This window comes from Nicotiana attenuata, unplaced genomic scaffold (assembly GCF_001879085.1).
Source record: "Nicotiana attenuata strain UT unplaced genomic scaffold, NIATTr2, whole genome shotgun sequence".
NCBI lineage: Eukaryota > Viridiplantae > Streptophyta > Magnoliopsida > Solanales > Solanaceae > Nicotiana > Nicotiana attenuata.
Window position 1 is genome coordinate 29596 of NW_017670467.1, and position 27988 is coordinate 57583.

Here is a 27988-nt window from a genome sequence, read left to right on the forward strand (position 1 = left end):
GGTTTGTGATAGAGATGCTTCAGTGTTGTTTGATCCGGGGTCTACGTATTCGTATGTGTCATCCTATTTTGCCCCGTATTTGATCATGCCTAGTGATGCATTGGGTATTCCTGTTTATGTGTCTACGCCGGTGGGTGATTCCATCGTGGTTGATCGAGTCCATCGCTCTTGTGTTGTGGTGATTGGGGGTCTGGAGACCCGTGTAGATCTGTTGCTTTTAGATATGGTCGACTTTGATCTTATATTGGGGATGGACTGGTTATCACCCTATCACGCTATCTTGGACTTCCATGCCAAGACTGTGACCTTAGCTTTACCGGGTATGCCTCGCTTAGAGTGGAGAGGGACTCCAGGTCATTCTACCCGCAGTGTCATATCGTATGTGAAGGCTCGGCGTATGGTCGAGAAGGGGTGTTTGGCTTATCTAGCTTATGTTCGAGACTCCAGTGCTGAGGTCCCCTCTATTGATTCTGTGCCCGTTGTTGTGTGTTCCCTGATGTTTTCCCTTCAGCCTGCCGGGTATGCCACCGACAGGGATATGGTTTCTGCATCGATCTGGTTCCGGGGCACTCAGCCCNAGTTAAGAAAAACCGGACAAAAATACCCCTGCGGGGTCTGTGCGGTCCGCACGATGATGACACGCGGCCGCACTGGGTTACTTTACTTATGAGACTTACTTTCTGAAGATGTTGACGCGGACCGCACAATGATGAAGTGCGGCCGCATGAAGACTGGCGCGGACCGCGTGAACTTGTAATGCGGCCGCATGAGTGGCTTGTGATGGTCTCTGAACTTTTGAGGTGCGGACCGTGTGAACTTGTAGTGCGGCCACATGAGCTAGGACTGAGAATGCCAACTCTCTGAACTTCAGTGGTGCGGACCGCGTGAACTTGCAGCGCGGCCGCATTGGTTGGAGCTGAGAATGCCACTCTCTGAACTTCAGTGGTGCGGCCGCATGACATGATGGTGCGGTCCGCACCAAGTTCTGAATATCCATGATTTCATGATCTTTGACACTTGAGCAGGTTTCACTCCGTTTCGAGCCGATTCTTGACTTTCGTCACCTTGTTGCTCAAACCTGCGATCAAGCGCAACTTATAAGCATTCTGAGTATATTTTATGGCAAATCATACATAAAGCATAGGCAAGTATGGGCATAAAATGTGTCAAAATTACAGTTATCAGTAAGTACTCAAAATGGCAGAGTCTCGTGCTGATAACGTGTTATAAAATAAAGACTTTAAAGTAAAGAAATCGAAGACAAGTATAGAGAGAGAGATTGATGTATTATTCAACTTTCAAAAACTCATTTTTACATAATGAACTGAAATCTCCTCTATTTATAGAAGAAAGAAAGCTGCTGTGTAAGTTGTTTGTAAGTTGCTTGTAAGCTGCTACTACAAGTTGCTGTGTAAGCTGCTTGTAAGTTACTTGTAAGCTGCTACTGTACCAGATATAGATAATCTTCTACCGGGGGTAATATTTATCCATAACGACGTACCGAAATGATAAGCTTCTTCAGGAGGCTTATTTTCAATAGAATACTAAATAGATAAACATATTTACGGAGGAGTCCCATATGGATAAGCTTCTTCAGGAAGCTTATTTACAACGGAGTACTAAATGAACATCCATAGTATAATATATTTATAACACATTTCTATTAGAGCCAGAAATTTTGACGTATTATTGGGTCACACTTGGGGCACGAATTCATAAGTTCCTTCTTCCTTTGCACATTCTATAAACTCTTTCACTTTTCCATAATTCGTAGCCCCACAATGATCTCAAATTAGCTTTAGGAAGAATAATGAATATTCGTAGAAAAGCCTTAGGCATGTTTAATATATTATTGTGATTGTGTACACATTCCCGTCATATAATTACGATTCTAAAAACCAATTCGGAGTATGTGTTCGCACAACTTCGACCAAACTTTCTCAATAATAATAAAATTGTTATTAATATAGTCCGCTTTAATTAAATATAGTTCTTTTAGACCGAGGTGTGCCATCCATAATTGAATCCCTATGGCCCTCATATTAATTTTGTAACTTAGCTATTAAAAATGAATATTCGTAGAAAAGCCTTTAGGCGCGACTTAATCTACTATTGTGATTGTGTACACGTTCGCGTGACATAATTACGATTTTAAAAAATAAAATCGGAGTATGCGTTCGCGCTACTTCGACTAAACCTTTTTAATAATATTAATAAAGTGTTACTAATTGTGGACACGTTCGTGAGACATGATGTTCGACGCGCCAAACAAATGGGTACACGTACGCCTGACCTGTTTTAAGTTAATTTCATAATTAAAAGAGGTGAAAGCACATAGGTTCCAAAACGAGTAGTTAAACAATTTGATTAAGCCAAGTATGATCAAAGCGACCGTGCTAAAACCACGGAACTCGGGAGTGCCTAACACCTTCTCCCGGGTTAACAGAATTCCTTACCCGGATTTCTGTGTTCGCAGACTGTAAAACAGAGTCAAATTTCCTTGATTCGGGATTCTAAACTGGTGACTTGGGACACCATGAACTATCCCAAGTGGCGACTCTGATCTTAAAAAATAATCCCGTTTCGATTGTCACTTAAGTTGGAAAAACTCCCTTATATCCCCTTCCGGGGGTTGTAAAAAGGAGGTGTGACACTTCTAACAATCTCACAAGTACAGAAAATAGGACTGGCGAGGTTACCGAGCAGGGGGTGCAACCTGGTGAGGTTATTGAATAGGGGGATCAACTTGATGATTATGTCGAGGAAGTGGAGTACCCCACTCAGGAAGAAGAAGAACCTCAACCTATGAGGAGATTAGAGAGGCCAAGGGTAGAGTCATGCAGGTACCCTTCCATAGAGTATGTCCTCATCAGTGATGAATGGGAGCCATAAAGTCTTAAAGAGATGCTGTCCCATCCCAAAAAGAACTAGTGGATGAAAGCCATGAAAGAAGAGATGGAATCTCTGCAGAAAAATGGCACGTACAAGCTGGTTGAACTTCCTAAGGGTAAAAGACCACTCAAATGCAAATGGTTCTTTAAACTCAAGAAAGATGGAAATGGCAAAATGGTAAGATACAAAGCTCGATTAGTATTAAAAGGATTCGAACAGAAGAACGGTATTGATTTTGATGAAATTTTCTCATCTGTTGTCAAAAGGACTTCTATTTGAACAATCTTGAGCTTAGCAGCTAGCCTAGATTTTAAAGTGGAGCAGTTGGACGTGAAAATTGCATTTCTTCATGGAGATTTGGAAGAAGAGATCTATATGGAGCAGCCAGAAGAATTTGAAGTAGTTGAAAGGAAACACATGGTGTGCGAACTGAATAAGAGTCTTTATGGGTTGAAACATGCACCAAGGCAGTGGTACAAGAAGTTTGAATCATTCATGAAAAGTCAAACTTACATAAAGACGTATTCTGATCTATTTATATACTTCAAAAGATTTTTAGACAACAATTTTATTATTATTTTGTTGTTGTATGTGGATGACATGTTAATTGTACGAAAAGACAAGGAGTTGTTTGCAAAGTTGAAGGGAGATGTGTCCAAGTCATTTGATATGAAAGACTTGGGCCCAGCACAACAAATTCTGGGTATGAAGATAGTTAGAGAGCTAACAAGTAGAAAGTTATGTCTGTCTCAGGAGAAGTACATTGAACGTGTACTGGAATGCTTCAACATGAAGATGCTAAGCCAGTGAGCACGCCTCTTGTTAGTCATCTGAAGTTAAGCAAGAAGATGTGTCCTACAATAATGGAGGAAAAGAAGAGCATGACCAAAGTTCCTTATTCCTCTGCTGTCGGAAGTTTGATGTATTCAATGGTATGCACAAGACCTGATATTGCACACGCGTTGGTGTTGTCAGCATGTTTCTTGAAAATCCTGGAAAAGAACACTTGGAAGCAGTCAAGTGGATACTCAAGTACCTGAGAGGTACCGCGGGAGATTGTTTGTGCTTTGGACGATCTAATCCAATCTTGAAGGGCGATACAAATGTTGATATGGCAGGTGACATTGATAACAGAAAATTCACTATTGGATATTTGTTTACATTTTCAGGGGGAGCTATATCATGGCAGTCGAGGTTGCAGAAGTGTGTCGCACTCTATACAACTGAAGCGGAGTACATTGCCGCTATTGAAGCTGGCAAAGAGATGATATGATTGAAACAGTTCCTTCAAGAGCTTGGATTGTATCATAAGGAGTATGTCGTCTATTGTGACAGTCAAAGTGCAATCGATCTTAGCAAGAACTCCATGTACCATGCAAGGACCAAACACATCGACGTGAAATGTCACTGGATTCGAGAAACGGAAGAGAATGAATCTCTAAAAGTCTTGAAGATTCCTACAAGTGAGAATCCCGCAGATATGCTAATCAAGGTGGTACCGAGAGAAAAGTTCGAATTGTGCAAAGAACTTGCCGGCATGCACTCAAGCTAGAAGTCTGATGTTACCTCCTTCAGGTAAATGGGTCTGGAGGGGAAGGTTTGTGGGGTCCATCCCCATAAATGAAAAAAAAAGGAAGGAAAAGTGTTAATTACTATGACTTATTTGATTTGCAAATAATTTATTATGACTTAATTGATTTGCAAATTTGCAAACTGTCAAATATGATAGGCGCTCAACACTATAAAAGAGACTTTCGACTCTCATTTCTACACACCAACAAAGAGAGAAAGAAAGAGTGAGGCATCACAAACATGGTATAAGAAAATAGTCTGTGAAAAAAATAGAAAGTGAGCGATATTGTAGTGAGGTGGGAATATCATAAGAGGGTTATTTCTGTTGAGTGTTGTAGTGGTCTTTGAAGTATTTTACTCGGACCTACAAATTGTAAAATTTCTTACTATAGTGATATCAGTTGCTCCTCTCGGGGTTTTGGTTTTTCCCTTATTCAAAAGGGTTTTCTATGTAAAAATCTTGATATCATTGTCACTCTTTTATTCTTGTTAATTACCATATCTCGGTGCTACGTTATTATTCCGCTTTTATTTTCATGACTATTATTTCTGTGGAGGGTTTATTCCCAACGTTCAAAAGGGACAAAAACAAACTAAAGACAAAAACCAGGGACGTCGACTTTTGCACCATAGTGAATATCTACAACGATACAAGGAAAATACTCAACAAAAAACATTTGGCACTGCACCTAGGGGTGTACATGGACCAGGTTGGTTTGGTTTTTATCCAAATCAAGTCAAACCAACTATATCGATTTGGATTGGTTCAGTTATATTGGGTTTATCATATTTTTCGGTTTTTTGTTATATAAATATTATTTCAAACTTATTTTGTTAAAATTTTGATAAGTAAATATATGTTTAGTAAAAATTGAATAAATTGACAAATATATGATCTATTAAAATATTCTTATGAAAGAATTTTTTTAGTAACAGAATATTTTTTTTTTGCGATTGACAATAATCATTGATGTGTACTTTCAAGGTTAATTGAATTTAATAATTACACATAAAAATAAATATGAAACTATTTAGATATTTTTTATTTAATTTTAAACTATCGAAATACCATTTAAAATTCAAAAAAGATAAAAGAATTTAATAGATCTTGACATATGAATTTTGGAAGAACAAAGAGATTGACACATTTCACTAACATTTGATAAGAAAGTGATCATACAACCCATTATTTAAAGTTAAGAAATATGGAGCACTTCATATTTAACTTTATATTACATCCCGTAAGAGAATCGTATATATATCTAGATATTTTTTAAAGAAAATTCTATAAAAAGTCTTAAAAGTATATATAAAAATTATATATTTATACGTCGGTTTGGTTCGGGGTTTTTTACTCAATACAAACCAAATCAAACCAAACCTGATCGAATTTTTTAATCGATTTGGTTTGACTTTTCGGTTTGGTGCGGTTTTTCGATTCGGTTTGTACATCCCTAACTGCACCATTTCACAATCCGAGTTCCCTGAGGCCTTAGAAGATCGTATCTATTTTTTCAAAAACAAATTTAAACGAGAAGGGAAATAGATACTTAGAAGATAACTTTACTACTATAGTCTATAAGCACAAAAATTAGAAGTAAATCCTAAAAATTAGAGTAAGTTAAAATAGAGTACTTTAAGATTTCCAGCCGTCCGGCCATTTTTTAGGGGACAACGACTACGACTATTTCTCATCTTTAGCTGCTCGCTTGCAATCTCTGCAAACTAATCTTTACCACTTATGGGCCGTTGATTAACCTTTTTTACATTCGTCTAATTGTTTCACTAATCATGAGTTAGTGTATAAACTTAAAGTTAGGTTAATTGCCCTGACTTATCATTTTAAAAAAGGGGGTTGGTAACAGGACTCAAGGTGCATCTTCCTCAATAATCAATCCTTTGCACCGGACCAAATAACCAAAAATCAAGTACTTAGTCTATACGAGAAAGTAAACGTAAACGCTTTGCATTATCCCATCAAGAAGGTAAATCTTGCTTAAACTAGAGTTACTAGCATAATAAGCACAAAATTACAAATGACATATAGTAGTCTTAATCATAAGGATATTTATCTATGCTATTATTTATCATTATCTTAAACGTCTAATTTAATTTGACACGCCGTTAATTGGAACAGTAAGGATGAATTTGAAAAAAAAAAATACAAATAAAGAGTCTCAAAACCAATATTGCGCGGACTCTCCAAAACAACTACTGCACTTGTATTGGATTTTCCAAAAATGCACTATTTTTGGAGGATCCGACACGCACCCATTGACATTTATAGAAAATCCGAGCAACATTGCTCAAAATGACCAAAGAAGAAATGCCTCAAGTTCTCAAATTTATTTACTAAGAGTAAAAGAACATTGAAATTTCAGTCACTTGATATCCAAATGACAAACAAAGAAGCAAAGGCTTCAAAGCTGAAAGGAAAGTAACTAAGTCAAGTCTTTAAAACAGTCCAGAAGATGACTCCAAGCATAATCAAACAAACTACACATTTCCAAAGTCATATTACAAGATTCAACAAACAAATACTCTTATTCTAAATACAATATCTAGGAAAATAACATAATAAATACTCCTCCCCACTCTTTGAATGGCTTACTTCAACTTCAAAGTCATTTCATTTCTCTCCTCAAAACAACACCACAAAATGAGAGGAGAAAAAACATTTTTCTCCTTTCTTCCACTATTCCTTATCTCCTTGTTATTCTTTATCTTCATTTCTCAAACAACAGCTACAAATTACCCAATCAATGTCTGGCCCAAGCCCACAACATTCAATTGGCCCAACCCAAAATCCATCTCCCTCTCCCCAAACTTCACCATCTCCCACCCACCCCACCGTTACCTCACTCCCGCCGTTTACCGTTATCTCCACCTCATCCTCTCCGAGCACCACCGTCCAATCATCACTCCGGCGATCAATCTGACGTCATCAACACCGTTACATAGCCTCATCATATCCATCTCTGACATCACTTCACCCCTTGCTCTCGGAGTCAACGAATTCTATGCTCTCTCCACTCCTTCCGACGGCTCCCCCTCCGCCTATATCACCGCCGAAACCGTATGGGGAGCCATGCGAGGTCTCGAGACGTTCTCGCAACTCGTGTACGGAAACCCTACCAGAGTCACCGCCGGCGTGTACATACACGATCTGCCGATTTTCGCGCACCGAGGTGTGATGCTGGACACTTCGAGAAACTTCTACGGCGTCGATGACTTGTTGAGGCTTATTAAAGCTATGAGTATGAACAAGTTGAATGTTTTCCACTGGCACATAACTGATTCACATTCGTTTCCGCTTGTGATTCCTTCGGAGCCGGAGCTCGCCGGAAAAGGAGCATACGGCAATGAGATGATGTACTCGCCGGCGGACGTGCAGAAGATCGTGGAATTTGGACTGGAACATGGAGTTAGAGTTTTACCTGAAATTGACATGCCTGGTAAGTTCCTTTTGGATGCTTATTACGCCAAATGGATAATATTTTTTAAAATTTTCTAGGTAACCCCGTAAAGGAACAAGATTGGAAACAAGATTGGACTTTTGGAAGTATTACTTTAATTTATTAAGAGCATGGTGATTTTTTTCCCCTTCAGAACATGGTGATCATTAATTAATTTATTGGAACTTAAAGGAACTTTCTTGAATTTATTTTGTACTTTTTGTCTTATGTCAAAAGGTACGAATAACTTTTTTACATATACAAAACAATTGATAGAAAACAAAACCTTTAGGAATAATTAGAGTCTAGTGGCGGAAGAGAGGTGCATCATGCATGGATATACATGTCAAAAATTATTGAAATTTCAATAAAATATTAAATTTTGAGCTCATAATTTTAGAAGTTCTAGATTAATATATCTAAAACTCATTTTGTTCTACTTGACCAAAATGCCATAATCCCAGTTAGAGGCAAAACGCAATAACCCTCCCCAGAAGCAGGTAGTAATAGTTTTGGAAAGCACAAAATCATTTTCCCATGAATGTCACATTGGTTCCTTTGTATAAATAGTGTGAAATAAGATTTCCTTATTCTTTTAGTAGCATCTGAATTCTGAAGTGAAAACAAGCTGAGTAAAACTGCTCTTTGCCAATGGGAAATTAGAGTTTTGGGGTAGCTTTTTCTTGAATAGCAACTTCTATAATGATAAAAGCACCATTGGCAAAAATTTTTTTTTGGACGTTTAGAGCTTGGAATGCGGCTATAGAAAGGGTAATATAAGATTCATGCACATTGGATTACAAAGTACAATTATTTTGTTTAGATATTCCTAGGTAAGGCCATATTGGACAGGATAGGATTCTGAAGTACTCCCTTAGGTCCACAATAAGTGACAAATTTGTTGTGATATTTCCAAAAAGTTGGACAAATGTCCACCATGTGGCAAGATGCATGCAAGTAAAATGGACAAATGTCTTACCCAAGAACATGTGGCAGGCCTTCTATAAGGGAAGAGATAAATGGCAAGAAGCTTTTGAAAAGTGGCAAAATCCATCAGCCACCTTCTTGCTATGCACAACAAAACTTCATGCAAATGAGGCTATAAATAGCCATTTCCAATCACTCATTTTCATCATTAGCAAGACAAAAAGAAATCCTTCTTCTCTTTCCTTCTAGTTTCATTATTCACCAACTTTCCTTTGTTGTATTTCTTTTTGGTAGTTTAACTTCTCTTGTTCCCTCTTTTAAATAGCTGGGTTTGTAATTCAATATTTTGCTGATTCCTGTATCCTCTAAATATATAGAGGTGGGCTTGTTTAATCTTGGGGAAACATTTCACATTGCTGAAATAGTGTCTTAGGACAGTGCCCAGCACGACTCAAGTCAATTCACATATTTCCGCTCACAAATATTATTGCAGTATTATTGTTGTTATTTTCCCGTGTAATTTCCCTACACAATTTGCCTTTTTATTTTGGTCCAAAACAAGTGTCCATTTATATAATCAAGAAAATATTCAATTTGTTTTCCAAAATTACCCTATGTACGTATCCCTAAAAAGTCTTTTACTCCTCACACTAAATTATGCTGCAACATTTAATTAAGGGTAGTTTAGTCACGCTAACTATTTTTATATAGAATTTAGTATTTGCTTAATGGGTGTGCCCAGGGCAAATTGGTCACTTATTGTGGACCGGAAGGAGTATCATTTAACCCATCCAATCCTGGGGATACTTCATTAAAAAAAAAAAAACTATCCAATCCTGGAACTTAAAAGAAACTTGGGGCACGTTAAACAAATGAAAATACTGAATGGTATGCAATGGAAGTTATCATATTGAATATTTTGATCAGATTCTTTTTCTTTTCTGGTTATAATGTTCAGCTAATTGATGGTGTGGCCCTGATATTTTCTTGTCCATATTGAATTGCTAATACTTCAATGAGTTAAAGGGAATCTCTTATCTGAACTGGATCTTAATTTTCATCAGCAGACCTGGGGACCTATATAGCCTAAGATATGAATTTCCTTTTTCTTTTCTCTAAGAATCCCTATTCCTAATGCGGATTCTATGCCTAGACAGTCATCTATATTACAGTAAGGCTCACAAAGACACAGCGAACTCACATCATGCAGTAAGTAAGGAGGAAAGCCATTACGACAGACTGTTTCAATTCTTTGGAGGGTCTCATCTAAAAGCTTAAATCTTGAAGAGAGGCTACTTTTATTTATTATAGGTTTTCAACAAGTTCCCTAAATGTTTCTCTCGGGTTAAGTTTGTGAAACTATTTTGTTGCTGTGTAGTGCTCTGATATCAAATTGAGTTTTGTGAACAGTCTCATCTAAACACTTACACTGAGAAAGGAGACACCTTTTGTAAATTATTACTTCCTCCGTTTCATATTAAATGAGGTACTTTTCTTTTTAGTCTGTTCCAAAATAAATGACACATTTCTAAATTTGGAAATAATTCAACTTTAAACTCCTCATTTTACCCATTTTACCCTTAATGAGAAGCTTTTATAACCACACAAAAGTCATGGCCCCACAAAGCTTTACCCCTTAAGCTTTTAAAACCACAAATTTCAAAAGTCTTTCTTTTTTTCCTTAAACTCCGTGCCGAGTCAAACTATCTCATTTAATTTGAAACGGAGGGAGTACTACTTTGGGCGTGCATTACTTGTGCTGATTCGAGCATGCATTAATGCACAGAAAAGTTCTTTAAGAAACCAACCGTCGAAAATATGAAGTGGACTTAACTGCTACCACTTTATCTGGTTGAAATTAGAACTTTTACCTTTACAAATCATGTGAATCTAACTTTAACAATTCGAAAAAAGCTCTGTTTTGCTTCAAAAACTTACCAACTACTGAAATTTTTGTAATTTTGCACATATTGCAGCACATACAGGATCATGGGCTGAAGCTTACCCTGAGATTATCACTTGTGCAAATATGTTCTGGTGGCCTGCTGCAAGTAGTCCAGCTCTTGCAGCTGAACCAGGTACTGGTCAACTGAACCCCTTGAGTCCCAAGACCTATGAAGTAGTCAAGAATGTCATCCACGCTACTATCGCCATGTTTCCAGATTCGCTCTTTCACGGGGGAGCAGATGAGATCAATTCAGCGTGTTGGAATACTGATCCATCAATCCAAAAGTTTGTCACTAGCAATGGAACTCTCAATCAGCTACTCGAAATGTTTATCAATAATACCTTACCTGAAATCCTCTCACTCAACCGTACGGTGGTCTACTGGGAGGATGTTATATTGAGTGCTAATGTCAAAGTGAATCCATCTCTGCTTTCTCCACAGAATGTTATTATGCAAACTTGGAATAATGGACCAAACAATACTAAGCGGCTTGTCACTTCTGGCTACCGTGTCATTGTGTCATCTGCAGATTACTATTACTTGGATTGTGGGCATGGGAGCTTCGTTGGAAATGACAGCCGCTATGACCAGCCACCAGGTACTGACCAAGGCAATGGTGGATCCTGGTGCGGACCATTCAAGACCTGGGAAACCATATACAACTATGATATAACCTATGGCCTGACTGATGAGGAGGCTCAATTGGTAATTGGAGGGGAAGTAGCATTATGGTCCGAACAAGCTGATTCAACTGTTATGGATTCAAGAATCTGGCCAAGAGCATCAGCAATGGCAGAAACATTGTGGTCAGGGAATCGCGATGAAACAGGAATGAAGAGATATGCAGAGGCTACTGATCGACTGAATGAATGGAGGTACAGAATGGTTGCCAGGGGAATAGGTGCTGAACCAATTCAGCCACTTTGGTGTGTCAAAAACCCAGGCATGTGTAACACAGTTCATCCATTTACTAGCTGATTGTTCATCCGTGTGTACTGGTCTCTTTTTTCAGTTTGCTTTCTCATTTCCTCTCAATTTTATTCAAGGCCGAAAAGGCGGTCATTTAATTATCTGTATTATCTTCTAATTCATAGTCAATTGTAATGTTACTTTCTGTTAATGTTACCACATCACTGAGATTTTACTTAGCAAATGAATTCGGGAATTTTCTATATTGCTGTTTTTCCAATCTCTACTTGCTGGGGATGCTACTATGTGAAACTAGATGCAGCAAACTCTGCAGAACACTTCCTGTGATGAGGATGAAAGGTGGAGAATGCAAATGCTTAGATTATGACATATCAAAAACATAGTTGCATAATCAAAATAAATAAATGTACTGTCCTTATAAAAAATAATTACAGAGTTTCTTAAAGTTTAACGCAAAAGTCAGTCATTAAATTAGTAAAATATTGTACACTTTATGACATATGAATTCAAGAAACTTCATTTCCGTGACACATTGATGTTTCAATGACTTTGCCCCTAGAGTAGGATTACTTACAAAACTCTGGTAACACATATGAATGATGCAGTTGGAAAATGTTTTCTTATACATTTAACCTAATAAAAAAGAAGTAACGAATCAAATGTTTTGACACTCAAGCTAGTAAAGTAAGTGTTACGTTCCATAATTTAGACTATCTTAGTCCTCCTTATGCAAATTTTATTATTCTAAAAAGGTTGATATCCATTTCGAGAGGCTTTGACCAATGCCATATCTTAACATTCAAGCACAATCTTATCATCTCTGCTTCTTCCAAGTGGCCTTTTGGGGTCGTTTGGTACAATGGTGGGATATCTCATGGGTAGGATATCTCATGGGATTAGTTATAATTAATCACATCATTCTAATGTACAAGTTATTCCAGGATTAGCTAATACTTCAAATCAAACATGGGATAAAGTTACTCCCAAGCTTTATCCCCGAATTATTATTGTTACTCCCTGTACGAAACGACCCCTTATATATATTAATTTTCCTTATATAGTCCTGCTTGATTCTAGACCATGCCATTGGAACTGCCAATAATTTTACCTGGTAAGATTATCAGTACTTTTTGGGATTAATTATTATTACTATGTAAAAGTGGGGGATTGAGACCGAATATGCAACTAAGCTTAGAGAGGGCTGAGCCGTGAGTATGATTGTAGCTACCATGCTCGACTAGGACAGAGATAAATTCAGAACTTAGAATCATCAGGTTCAAAATGAGTATGATGTTATTATTATATATATATATACATTTTACAAAAATTTACTATATGAATACATAGTTCGGCCTAAATATAATGGATTCATTTAAACATACAGAACCTGGCAACCATTGATCCGCTTTGAACTAGGGTGTATTCTTTTGTTTTAGAAGAGGTTAACTTTACTAAATAGACAAGTGAATTGGCGAATAACCATTATGTTGAATCGATAGCAGTTCCTTGCCTCAATCTCCATTTCACCAAACTTTGACTTTTCCAGAAAACTGTGCACAATCTTTACCAAAAAAATACAATCAATGCGTTACATTACTATTTCTTGCACTCAATCACTTAAACATTTCTTTCATTTTTATAAATTTCTTGTGCTAATGAGCTTTCTTAAATCTCATCTATAAAACCAGACTCACAGCAAAGAGTCTCTCATCAGCAACAAATTCAACACAATCTAAAGTATTTTGTGGTGTAGGAATTGGTCTTTTAATTAACCATGAGGTCTTCAAGCCAAGTAAAAGCAGTACAACCATTGATCATGGTTCTAATTACTTTTATGCTGCTAATTCTCTTACTTGCACCAGGTTCAGAAGGTGCTATCACTTGTGGCACTGTGATTAGCACAATTAGGCCTTGCTTAACCTATTTACAAGGTACTGGTGGGAAGCCACCACAACCTTGTTGTACTGCTTGTCAATCTCTTGCATCTGCTGCTTCAACTACACCAGATAGGCAGGCTGCTTGCACTTGTCTCAAGAATGCAGCTCAAAAAATCAACATTAATGCTCAATTAGCAGAGGGTCTTCCTCAGAGTTGTGGAATCTCCTTGTCCTTCCCTATCTCAACCAGTGTTGACTGCACCAAGTACTATTCCCCCACACCCACCCACACCACACACACACACACACACACAAAAAAATGACTCGGTCACTTTGACCGTAAATATATTATCTAAATATTTGTCATTTTAGAAAATCAAGAAAATATTACTCCCTCTGTTTCATATTAAATGAGGTACTTTCCTTTTTAGTTTGTTCCAAAACAAATGACACATTTCTAAATTTGGAAATAATTCAACTTTAAACTCTTTCATTTTACCCATTTACTCTTAATGAGAAGCTTTTATAGCCACACAAATGTCATGGCCCCACAAACTTTTTATCCCTTAAGCTTTTAAGACTACATATTTCAAAAGTCTTCTTCTTTTTTCTTAAATTCCGTGCCGAGTCAAACTACCTCATATAATATGAAACGGAAGGAGAATATTTTTTCTAAAAACACTCTTACTACACCAAGAAGATATATAGTACTCGTTTGAGAAAAGAGAAGGTAATTTAGTTAAGTAGACATTATAACTAATGGTATCAAATACATTTATGGTGGATGTATGGTAATTTAGTCAAATAGACCTTATAATTAATGGTGTCAGATGATTTTTGTAATGGATATACCAAAACATTAAACGACAAAGTTTTGGTATTTTTTGGAGCAACCTTTGGTTCATGGACATCTTATCACATGCTCAAAAAAGGTCAATTTCTTGGCAATATCATCAGCCATTACTCATTAGTGATGATTGATGAAAGATACAGAATTGATTTCTCCCCTATCCCAAAACAGAAGTGTATCTGATAAATTTCTACAATGTTACTATTTTGCAGGATCAATTGAAGTGTTTTAAGAATGATGATTCTGCTCGAGCGTATTTCTTTGGCATGAGGAAGGCTATATAGCAAATAATTTGTTGGGGTGTAACTGTGTCTTTTTCTTGTTTGGTATACCCTAGATATTGTGTTCAGAGTTTTTGCACTTCTGTTTTGCATGTAATAAATTGTGCTTTCTCTGATGAGGAGACAATACAATGAGAATTGATAAATTTTCTTATAGTGGAGTATTAAACGAGCTGAGTTTATGTTATGTTGTAAATGCTGTATTTATGAGAATTTAATTTATCAAAGCTTCGGTTTCCCTTTTCTATTTTTGTGGTTGTTCTTTGTGATTAGTGGTGTTTACTAATGGATGGTTAGCGTAATTGATATATTATGCTGGTCTAACATTCAATTAATTTCGCGAGTATAATTCACGAGGCCTGCTCAATCGCAAGTGATAAGTTATGTACCATTTTATTTTGATAATTTAACAAACTTTATATGAGAACCAGACAGGGAACCCGATATAAAGCCTCTCTGTGCTCAAAACAACAAATTACATGTCTGGCACAAATTCCAATGAAATCAGTTAAGGGAACGGGAGAGGAAACATATGACTATCAGTTCCTCCGACACAGTACAAGTCAGCTCTTTACAGCTGTTAAAACTGCTGCACGGCAGACGCAACAGTGCATCAGTCACTGTTGAAGCATGTTGTGTACCGCACACGTGCTTGCATCATCCTAGTGACCTCACTTATATATTACCAAAATGAGGCAAGGGATTACACACACTTGCAATCCCTAAAACGTAATTCACTCTCCAGTGTGCAGCCGCTTTCATTCACTCCAAGGCATTGAAGAACAAAGTAGCAACAGAACGAAGGACCAGATCCCAACAGTGAGTACATCATGTGTCCTTAGTATTTTTGTATCTTTGTTAACGTTATTCACTTCTAACTCCTACTCAGCTTATTTAGAAGCATCTCGTAGGATACCTTTGTAAACCTTAAACCTTGTGTTTGTGTTTGACTAGAGTTAGTCAAAGTAGTTAGCTTTGTAATAGAGTTATTACAAAGAGGCTTACAATATAGTTATTGCAAGTAGGTGAGGGATTAAGAGCTTAGTTCCTAGGTTACAATAGGTTGCAATCTAAAATTGCTCGGTTAGTGAAGTTGAAATCCTACGAGTGCATGTCGTGGTTTTTAATCCCGTGAGCTAGGAGTTTTCCACGTAAAATATTATTGTGTTATCTACATGGCTGCTCCACCAAATTTTGAAGAAGGTCAATCAACCTACAAATCACCAAGGTTTATGGACAATACTATGGACGGTGGAAGACAAGAATGCATGATTTTATCATGGCTGAAAACCCGAAGCTCTGTGATGTCATCTGTGACGGACCCTTTGTCCATATGAAGACCATTGGCGAGACGACTATCCAAATTCCAAAGACAAGGAAAGAGTATAATGATGGCGAGCGCAAAGCCATTGAGAAAAAACTTTCGAGCAAAGAAGATCCTTGTCTGTGTTATTGGACCAGACGAGTTCAACCGAATCTCAGCATGTCAATCTGCCAAGGAGATCTGGGAGGCTCTCCAAACTACATATGAAGGTACCACTCAAGTCAAGCAGTCAAAAATCGACATGCTCACTACTGAGTATGAACTCTTCAAGATGAAGGATGATGAGTCCATTCGGGACATGCATACTCGCTTCAATTCCATCATTAATGAGCTTCCTTCTAGGAGAGATTTTCCCAAGGAACAAATTGGTCGGAAAAATACTCAGTGTGTTACTTGGTTCCTGAGAGAGCAAAGTCAATGCTATCACGGAGGCAAAAGATCTACAAAAGCTGACGGTTGATGAACTCATTGGAAATCTGAAGACCTACGAAATGAAGAAGAAGAAGGATCATGAAAGAAGAGAACACAAAAAAGAGAAAAATTTGGTTCTCAAAGCAGACAACAGTGACTCAAGTGGTGATGATGCTAACATGGCTTATTTGACACGGAGGTTTCAGAAAATGGTTCGTAGAAATGGAGGTATTCCAAAAAAAGGCAGCTCTAGTAGAACAAAAGGCTATGATCGCTCTCACAAATGCAGGAAACCAGGACATTTCATCAAAGATTGTCCTATCCACAAGTAGGACCATTACAAGCACAACATATACAAGACAGCCAAGAGGAACCTGGTCCCCGACAGGAAATTTAAGAGAAAAGATATCGTTGATAATGTTATGAAACAAGCTCTTGCTATATGGGGAGATTTCTCTAGTGAATCTGAGGGCGATGATGAACAAGGCGACACCTCCATGATGGCCGTTGAAAGTGAAGTGGCAAAATATGACTCCATATTTTCCCTGATGGCAAAATATGATGAGGATGAAGATGATGATGACGATGAGGTAAACTTTCTAGACGTTCAAAGAAATTTGAAATCTTATTCTCAAAAGAAGATGGTATCTTCAGCTAATGCCTTGATTGATGCTTACCATGATATTATTAATGATAAAAATGCTTTAACTAAGGAAATAGGAGAGGAAGAGCATGAGAGAGATGATTTACTAGTTGTAGTTGTTGATTTGAAAGAAACCATAGAGGATTTAAAGCAAGAAAAAAGATGTTCTAACTGAGAAAATTGAAAAGGTAGAACATGAGAGAGATGCCTTGTGGGTGGTAGCTGTGGATCTAAAGAAAACAGTAGAGGAGTTAGAAAGGACAATAATTCTGTAAAAGCGTCAATAGAAAATTGCATGAACTCTTCAAAAGGAAAGGAAGTGGCGAGTGAGGTACACCTTAAGCTTGAAAGTGAACTCAAAAAGACAAAATTGAGTCGTTGTGCTGAACTTGAAAGAAATAGACAACTTTAGGAAGATCTAAGCAGGGTTAAAAATGACTTAGATAAATCTCTAAAGTGGACATGGTCCTCTGACACAAGCACTCCCACGTATAAAAGTGGGGGGAACATGCAGGGAATAGGGTTCCAAAAGGAAAAGGCTCCTTACAACCCACATAGCAAATATGTTACTGTACCTAATAATTGTCTTTGCACTCATTGTGGTAACACTAGCCATTTTAAATATTCCTCTAAAGCAAGGTTTCAGTTCCAACATAAAAACAAAGTTTTTGTTGAAAAAGTACATACTGCTAAGGAACCCGATTCTCTAAAAAGGAAACGTGTGATACATGCTTGGACAAAAAGAAGTTTAATTCTCCCATTTTCTCATTATAAGGAACCTAAACTTTTTTTGGTTCCTAAGTCTAACCTCTGATTTCCTTGTCAAGCAGCAATAAAAGAAAGCAGCCAAAGATGGTACATGGATAGTGACTGTTCTAAACATATGATTGGAAGTACTAACAATTTCCTTTCACTCAAAGTCCTGCAAGGTGGGAGTGTTTCCTTTGGTAATAGCCAAAAGGGATACATTCTGGAGTTGAAAAAATTGGGAAGACACTCACTCATTCAATTGAGAATGTGTATTATGTGAATAGCTTGAAATACAGCCTGCTAAGTATCTCTTAAATCTGCCACAAAGGAAATAAAGTGGAGTTATTATCAAAGTCTTTCACAATCACCAATCTTGTAACTGGTGAAGTGGTTCTGGTGGCAGAAAGATTTAAAACACCTATATTACAGACTTTGAGTCTCTAAACAGTAGGGACCTTACATGTTTGAGTGTTGATGATGGTGATGTTGAACTGTGGCACAGAAGATTGGGACATGCAAGTTTTTCTCTATTGAACAAGCTAGTCAAGAAGGACCTGGTTTGTGGGCTGCCGAAGTCAAAGTTCAAGGATCACAAGGTGTGTGATGCATTTGTGAAAGGGAAGCAAGTCAGGTCCTCATTCAAGCCAAAGAAGGAACTAAGGACCTTAAGGCCACTAGATCTTCTCCATATGGATCTGTGTGGACCTATGAGGATGCCCATCGGAGGAGGAAATAAGTATTTTTATTATTGTTGATGATTGTTCGAGATTCACGTGGACCTTGTTCCTTAGAACCAAGGATGAAACCTTTCCAGTCTTTACTGCCTTTTGTAAAGCAGATTCAAGTGAAGATGAGCCATAATATTGTAAGAATAAGATATGATCATAATACTGAGTTTGACAATGCAAAATTTGATGAATTTTGTGCTGAAAATGATATAAGTCATAATTTTTCAGCTCCTTGAACACCCCAACAAAATGGTATTGTGTAGAGGAAAAATAGGACTCTTGAAGACATGGCAAAGACGATGCTAATTGACAGTGTCGTACTAAAGAGATTTTGGGATGAGGCAGTGAACACTGACTGCTATCTGTCAAACATGTGCATGACCAGGTCACTCCTAAACAAGACCCCGTATGAATTGCTAAACGGGAAAAAACCAAAGCTAACTTACCTAAGAACATTTGGTTGCAAATAATTTTTCTCAATAATGGTAAGGAAGCGTTGGGAAAATTTGATGCTAAGAGTGAAGAAGAGATTTTCCTTGGATACTCTTCACAAAGCAAAGTATACAAGGTCTACAACACAAGAACTCATTATGTAGAAGAAAGCGTACATATAACCTTTGATGAATCACACCATGCCTAAGTGGGAAGAATTCACATGATAAGAATGATCAAGATGGGGAGTATTCAAAGGTTCCAGGAAAATTTATTTAAATGGCAAACAGGAAGGCAGATCTGATGAGTCAGGTCAAGGAGTTCGGTGAAGAAGATGCAGCAGAACCTCCAGCTGATTCGGAGGAACCTGGTCACATCACAACAGCTGAAGCAGAAAATAGAGTTGTTGATGATGTGCAAGTCACTCTTGATGTTGAGTAGAGACGTGGTACTGTCACGACCCAAAATCCGTTAAAGGTCGTGATGGTGCCGGACACCACTATCAGGCTAGCCAGCACTAAATAGTTAATTAAATTCTCATTTTAATATTTTTGAAATCATAAATTTTATTCAATTTAACTAGTAACAGATGAACTTTACAGAATAAATAATAATATTTTCCAATTTCAAAACTGAATAATCCCATAATCATCCCAGAACCCGGTGTCACAAGTGCATGAGCATTTACTAGGGTATAAAATAAAATACAGCAACTGTCCGGAATATAAAATTTGGACAGGAAGAAAATGTAAATACTTTGAAGGAGACCCTGTTGGCTGCGGGTCATAATATGGAATGCAGCCCACCTAAGTCCCCATGTCAACCATGCCGCTGCGCCCACTAGGCCACTAGCCATACATGTGCTTGTACAACAAAATGTACAGCGAGTGTAGTATGAGTACGAAAACAACGTGATGGGCTTAAGGTCTTTTAATCTATGTTTTGATGATCTAACAAACTTTCTGTATAGAACCAGATAAAGGACCTGAAGCATGCCTGGTACAATCATTCAAGTTAATCGACTCAAGACAATTGGGGCAGTGTGCCTTTAGATTCACAAGAACCAGATTAGGGACCTGATCCCTTGGTGTTCCCTGGACAGATGTACAAGTCAACTATATAGTTGGAACGCAACTGCAGAAAGTGACTGTCCACAACTGTACAAAGAGGAACACAACAGGGACCTGGTTCCTTAGTGTTCCCCTGACAGAAGTATAAGTCAACTGTACAGCTTGAAAGCAACTGCAGAAAGTGACTGCCTGTAATTGTACACGCAACAGTGCAGCAGACAGTGCAGCAGTCACTTCCCATTGAGAAGAGGCATGAACTAACCAAGATTTGACATCACTAAGGTGATGTCTTTTGAAGTATAAACCTGGTGCAAGGCACAAGATGCTTTAACACTTGCAAAAATCAGAAAAGGAAATATTCTCTCAAGTGCTAGCAACAACCTCTCTCAAGAACAAAGCTGCTGCAACCTCAAGGACCAAATCCAAAGATTTAAGATATCTTAAGTCCTTAGGTTTATTGAGTCTTTGTTATTTGTTCTTATTGTATCTCCTAAACTGCTTACACAGAAGCGTTGATTAGGAACTCTTTTGTAAAATCCGTAAACTCTCAGAGTTTATGTTGTGATTAGGTTTAGTCATAAGTTAAAGTCTTTGTTACTAGAGAGTGACAAAGTGGCTTGTGGTGAGAGTATCACAAGTTAGTCAAAAGCCTTTGTAACTGTAGAGTGACAAAGTGGCTTGTGGTGAGAGCATCACAAGTTAGTGAAAGTCTTTGTAACTAGGGAGTCACAAAGTGGCTTGTGGTAAGAGTACCACAAGTTAGTTGAGTTGCATTCTTTGTAATGGAGTCATTACAAAGTGGCTTGTAATAGGTATTTTACAAGTTAGTGAAGTTGAAAGCCTACATGTGTAGGTCGTGGTTTTTGTCCCCTTGAGTGGGATTTTTCCACGTAAAAATCCTGTGTCTCATTTACATACTGGTTCTGTAATTAGCACTGTCGGAACTGATATAGGACAGATCTCTATACAGTTTGGTTCATTAGTATTTTCAGTGGAAACTCATAGAGGACCAGGTACTCTATAGTGTGGTGGATCATATAAACTATCAATTGGTATTAGAGAAGGTTCTTTCTAAAAGGTTAACACCTAGAAAGGATCTCAATGGCTGCTCCACCTAACCTTGAGGAAGGACAATCAACCTACAGACCCCCTAGATTCAATGGTCAGTATTACGGCTGGTGGAAGACTCGTATGCATGGTTTCATAATGGCAGAAGATTCAGAGCTGTGGGACGTCATTTGTGATGGTCCACATGTTCCTATGAAGAAGCTTGAAGAAAGCGGACCAATGGTGCCAAAAGACAGAAAGGAGTACAGTGATATTGACAGAAAAGCCGTAGAAAAGAACTATTGTTCCAAGAAAATCTTGGTATGTGGCATAGGACCCGATGAGTACAACAGAGTCTCAGCATGTGACACTGCCAAAGAAATCTGGAAAGCGTTGCAAACCGCACATAAAGGAACCACACAGGTTAAAACAGTCCAAGATTGACATGCTCACTATAGAGTATGAGCTCTTTAGGATGAAGGATAATGATTCTATACAAGACATGCACACCAGATTCACATCCATCATAAATGAGCTTCATTCACTTGGAGATGTTATTCCCAGAAATAAGCTTGCAAGGAAAATTCTCAGTGTCTTACCTGGTTCTTGGGAAAGTAAGGTAAATGCCATCACTGAAGCTAAAGATCTACTAACTCTAACCATGGATGAGCTGATTGGTAATCTAAAGACTTACGAGATGAAAAGAAAGAAAGACAATGAAAGGAGAGAGCCAAAGAAGGAAAAGAACCTGGTACTCAAGGCTGAAAGCAGTGACTCAAGTGAAGAAGATAGTGATATGGCCTATCTTACTAAAAGATTTCAAAAGATGGTTCGAAGGAATGGTGGCATACCAAAGAGGGGTAGTTCAAGTAAGGCAAGAAACAATGATCTCTGTCACAGGTGTGGAAAGCCAGGGCATTTCATCAAAGACTATCCACTTGTGAAGCAGGAGCAATACAAACAAAATCCTGACAAAGCAGCAAAAAGGAACCTGGTTCCAGACAAACGATTCAGTCGAAAAATTGCAGTTGACAATATTGTGAAGCAGGCTCTTGCCGCTTGGGGAGACTCCTCCAGTGAATCAGAAAGGGAACCAGATGCAGAAAACAGTTCCATGATGGCAGTGGAAACTGAAGCAACGAAGTATGACTCACTATTTGCGCTGATGGCTCAGTCTGATGATGATGAAGAAGATGAAAATGGTGAGGTAAGCTTCAGGGATGTTCAGAGAAATCTGAAATCTTACTCTTCTAAAAAGTTAAGGTCATTAGCAAATGTTCTAATTGATGCTTATTATAGTCTTGTTAATGATAAAGATGTCCTGACCATAGAGCTAGGAGATGCTGAACAATCTAGAGATAATCTGGTCTGTGTGGTGGGTTTAAATGAGACCATAGCTAATCTTGAAAAAATAAGGAAGCCTTGAATGAAAAATTAACTAGTGTGGAAAATGAGAGAGATGACCTGATGGTAGTAGTTGTCGACTTGAAGGAAACAATAGAAGGTCTTAGCAATGAGAAACACACCCTAGAAGAAAAAATTGCAACTACTGCGCAAGAGAGGGATGACCTTTTAGTGATAATTACTAATCTAGAGGAAACCATTGAGGGACTCAATAGAGAACATAGGAATGTAAATCTTGGGAAAGGGAAGGAAGTAGCTAGTGAGACACACATCAAGCTTAAAAAGAATTAACTGATGTGAAAACTAGTTTATGTGGTGAACTTGAGAAGAATCGGCAACTTCAAGCTGAATTGGAGAAAGTAAGAATTGATCTTGAGAAATCTCTGAAGTGGACCTGGTCCTCAGATGCTGTCACTGCCATGTATTTTAACAATAGTGGAAACAGGCAGGGCACCGGGTTCAAAAGGGAGAAAAATCCTTACAACCCTCACAGCAAGTATGTCACTGTTCCTGATAACTGGCTATGTACCCACTGTGGGAACAATGGGCACTTTAAAGAAAATTGCCAGGCCAGGGTTCAGTCTGTTCAGAAAAACAAAGTGTTTACTAACAAAGTGACTACTAACAAGGGACCAGGTACCACCCGCAAGAAACAAATGTTGCCTGCATGGACCAGAAAAGCCTTTATCCATCCTTTCTATCATAACAAGGGACCCAAACTAGTTTGGGTTCCTAAATCTAACCCATAATTTGCATGTGCATGGAACTGTGAGAGGAAGCGGACTGCAATGAATCATGGACAGTGGATGCTCAAAGCATGTGACTGGAAGCATCATGGATTTCTTCTCACTGAAAGCCCTGCAGGAAGGGAATGTATCCTTTAAACGAAAAAAAGGAAAAGGGGGAAAGGGTACATTCTCGGTGTTTGTAAAGTTGAAAAGGTTCTCTGACACTCAATTGGAAACATGTAATATGTGAATGGCCTGAAGTACAGTCTCCTGAGTGTTTCTCAAATCTATGATATAGAAAACAAAGTAGAGTTCTTATCAAAAGTGTGCACAGTTACCAATCTGGTAACTGGCCAAATGGTCTTAGTGGCCAAAGGAGACAAGAACATCTACTTTGCTGACTATGAATCTCCATAAGCTGGTGATATGAGATGCTTGAAGTCAGCTGACGATGACGCAGAACCTTGGCATGAAAGATTGGTGCATGCAAGCTTCTCACCTCCGAATAAATTGATTCAGAAGGACCTGGTCCGTGGTCTGCCAAACTCAAAGATTCACCTGGACTCTGTTCACAGAACAAAGGAGGAGACTCTCGAGGTTTTAATGGTCCTTGTCAAGAAGATTCAAGTGAAGATCAAATTGAAGGGAGAATGGATCAGTTCTGACCACAGGACAGAATTTGACAACGCCAAATTTGATGAGTTTGTAACGAAAATGGGATCACTCACAACTTTTCAGCACCAAGGACTCCACAGCAAAATGGTGTTATTGAAAGAAAGAACAGAACTCTGGAAGACATGGCACGTACAATGCTCATTGACAGTGGAATCGCCAAAAATTTCTGGGCAGAAGCAATAAACACTGCTTGCTACTTGGTGAACAGGTGTATGATCAGGTCCCTCCTAAATAAACTCCCCTCAAAGCAAAGCCTACAAAGTCTACAACAAAAGGTCACACTGTGTGGAAGGAAGTGTTCATGTACTATTCAACGAGACACCCTCCTCTAACAAAGGAGGAACAGTGATGATCGAGATAATGAACCACTTTTGGTCCCTGAGAAATATCTGATCTTCCAAATGGGAAGGCTGATATGATGAGTCAGATGAAAGAGACAGGTGAAGACAATGCAACAACCTCTTCCACTTCGCAAGAGGAACCTGGTACTTTGTTGCGACCAAAACACTCACGCAAGTGCACGTGATCGTCAAGTAATAAAGTAGTGAGTAGAGTATCGTTCCCATGAAGACTTGTGATGAACTTTTGACTGATTCAAACTCAATTAACTTATTGATCCAAGAGATTTCTCACAAAATATAGTTGTCTCTAATTTACTACCTAAAAATATCAATTACTAAAATAACTAGAATAATCAACTAAACACACAGCAATTTCGAATAACAATCAACAGGGAAGAATATTCCAGGGTCACGGGTTAGGTAATAGTCATGTTGCGTTCTTGGCTTAAAATAACTAATTGATTTATCTGGATTATTGATTGACAGGGTTGATAATGCTCGTAAGGATCTTTCGACTCCTTACTCGCCTATTCAAATTAACTCAATGCCTATATGTCTATGGAATTAAGATTAACAAGAATGCGTTTACAGTTCCTGTATTTCAACCAAGCAAGGCAATTAGGTATATGTCTATCCTAACCGCGAATCCGTTCCCCGATGCCCAGGTTCAAGAACTTGCTCTACTCAATCCTATATGCAATCTAGAATTCCCACTTTCGAGTTCAACTCTAGATTCGTAGATAGTATTCAATTGGTGATCAAGCAATCAAATAATTAAGTGCAGGATTGAATAAATAAACCAATATGATAAACTAAGAAATCAAAATCAATATCCGAATAACAATAGTCATGAAAGAACCACAACCCTAGAACGTGAAGTTTAGCTCCACATAGACATGGTAGCAAAACAACAAATCATACAAAGAAACATAAAAAGACTAAGTTGGTGGAAGAAAAGATGAAACCCGGCCTCCACGGCGGCTCTGTGCTTGTGTTTTCCTCTCAAAAACGTCCTCCTCCCTCAAAATACCATTTTTCCATGTATATATACCAAGTAGGGTTGGGCCCAAACAATTATACCTTCTCCAATGTGAAAAAGGACATTTTTCCCGGGTGACTAGCGCGAGCTCGCGCATGACTTCGCGCATGACTTCTGACATTCTGCCTCCAGCTCCTTAACTCGCGCGACTTCGCGCTAACTTCGCGCGTTCGCGCATTTTTCACCCTGTTCCGTTTCGAATTTGGAAAAACGTAAAACATGAAAGTTGTAGCCCTTTGAGTTAGCTTTCCAACCATATATTGTGGAGCCAAAATGGAGTTCTGAGCAAAAAGTTATGTCTATTTTACTAGACAGTGCGCAATCTGCCTACTGGAGTCTTCGTTCGCTCTAACTATCATCCGTTGACCCCCAAACACGATCTCGGCTTAATTCCTTGAACTTTTACTCAAACTTTAAAGCTCCAAATCACTTGAATTCATTCCATAACATCTATATAGCTCGGAATCACTCCTACAAGGCATAAAACACACCATTAGTGCAAAACACTAGCGATTAAAGCTCAAACTCAATTAAAGTGCAGTAAATTAGAGTGTAATAATCGACTAAAATACGTAATTATAGCCTATCATCAACACCCCACACTTAAACGTTGCTCGTCCTCGAGTCAACCAAAAATTTACTCTATCTATGAGCACTTAACATATTTGAAGCACACTACACCAATGATTATGGTTGATAGCAACAATTAAACTCTAGCATATGCAATCATCATACACTTCCCTTTACTTATGTCATTCTTCAAAAATATTCAAACAAAGACAATATGCTCACAACAATCCTAGCCTCAAAAACCGACTCAATGTCACAATGCACTCATGGCTTGAACACCCAACATCCTAGAGAAGTCTAATAATGTTACCTATCCTTCGTGAAACCATGTGCCCTCACAACCAAAGCAAAGAAAGTAAAATCAATCCAAACATTCGAATCTCATGCTCACATATATCAACGAAAATCGCTCACCCTCACAAAAGAAGTCACATGCATGCAATTGGTACCATAGGCTTGCCCTTAATGTAAATCTCTACTAATGTAGGCTCGCTCGATCTAAAATCAATTAGGACTTTTTCATGGTTGTAATGTGGGCTAAGGGACGGGTAGGATATATTTAGGAATAGTGACTAACCCTCCTAAGCACTTTAACACATCACATGATAACTTAAGCGCAATTTCTTCAATCCCCACTTCAATTTTTCAACAAAAATCACTCCCAACAACGTTCCCTTTCTCTTTAAGCACTACCTTAATGTATTTCCCACTAGCAAGAATAGGACAACAATTTATTCACTTTTCTTTATCTTTTTTTTTTTTTCCAGATTTTGTTTTTCTTTTCCAAATTTCGCTAGTGGTGTATTATTTTACAGAATAAGTGCACCCTTCTTTCTTTCATTGGTTCCACTCAAAAGCCACCCCACTCTTAATTCCTTATTACTTCTTTTAGCGCTCATCTCACGATTAAAGTGCTTTAAGAGGAAAAGGGATCAAAACAATGCCAATTAAGAACAAAAAGGGTGTAGGCTTGTAATGTGGGTGCCAAATAAAAGTCTACAGGCTCAAAAGGGGTGACTAGGGATATAATTTATTTGTGGTAAGCAATTAAGCTCAAAAAGATCAAAGAAGGCCTAAAATCCTTTTTCAAACCGAGCATCACCTAAAATTTCGCTTCGACTCACATACCGTGCAAGTTCTAGACACAGGTACAACACATGGACTACACACAGAAACCTCACCACACATGGCATATGACTCATTCCAGATTAACTCATCGAGACACTCCATTATGAGCATTCAAGTCAGTGACAAACATACAAATTAAGGCACTTCAGTGAAATTCAACCAATAAGACTAAGCGTTACACTCTAGTTTCTGTTGTGTTCAGGTGTGTCAACGCTATAGGTTCTCTTTTGATTCTCTAGCTCGTAGCCCATTAAACCTAATCTACAAATCAAAAAGAAAATAAAATAACAAAAAAAACTACCTATACCCGGTTCAAGTTTAAACCCTTGGAAAAGAACCGTGGCCCAAAGAAAAACCAAGGGGGAGTTACTACACTACCTAAAAATAAAAAATAAAAAAGATAAAAATCTTTTTGGTATTTTTCTAGACTAACTTCCCTCAAGAAAATTGTCCAAAGGATCCGTCATCAGGAAGAGTTTTCATTTTTTTTTGATTGATCGACTTAGTCCCTCAAGAACCCCGCCGAAAGAGATCCGTTGTCGGGACAAGCCACTTACCTATTTTAAACTAGTGAACTCTTACTCAACATCAAAACAATCAAAACCACACAAAACAACACAAAATCAAGCAATCAAATGATACAATTACATATATACACTGAAGTATCCCCCACCCCATACCTAAAATGAAGACATGTCCCCATGGCTTAAGAATTGAAGTAATAATGAGGTAAGGAACGTTCCCTGAATGCTCACTCCTGGTCGGAGATAGTGTCGGGGTTCACATGGCATGCACGCCCCAAAGCTCTCAGCCAGCCCAAAAACTTTTTCTCAGACTTCGCCTGCTGGGTAGCCACTGCGTCTACACGAGTACCCAACTCAGTCACGGAGGAGCGTAACCCGGCCACCTCCTGCTCCAACGCGGTGAAATGGGACACTCCGGTAGTTCCTGAAGATGAGGCTGCTC

General features: G+C 38.3%; 2 protein-coding genes across 2 annotated transcripts; both read left to right on the forward strand.

The window, feature by feature from the left end:
• The first annotated feature begins 6798 nt into the window (after positions 1–6798).
• LOC109239838 (beta-hexosaminidase 2) lies at positions 6799–11966 on the forward strand. The gene is made up of 2 exons (XM_019406430.1): positions 6799–7919; positions 10823–11966. Exons 1-2 carry the CDS (start codon positions 7067–7069, stop codon positions 11770–11772), a joined length of 1803 nt encoding a protein of 600 aa, XP_019261975.1. The 5' UTR covers positions 6799–7066; the 3' UTR covers positions 11773–11966.
• A 1276-nt stretch (positions 11967–13242) lies between these two features.
• Positions 13243–14979, forward strand: LOC109239835 (non-specific lipid-transfer protein-like). Its single transcript, XM_019406426.1, has 2 exons — positions 13243–13866; positions 14664–14979. The coding sequence occupies exons 1-2, from the start codon at positions 13499–13501 to the stop codon at positions 14671–14673; spliced, it is 378 nt and encodes a 125-aa protein (XP_019261971.1). The 5' UTR covers positions 13243–13498; the 3' UTR covers positions 14674–14979.
• The last annotated feature ends 13009 nt before the right edge of the window (positions 14980–27988 follow it).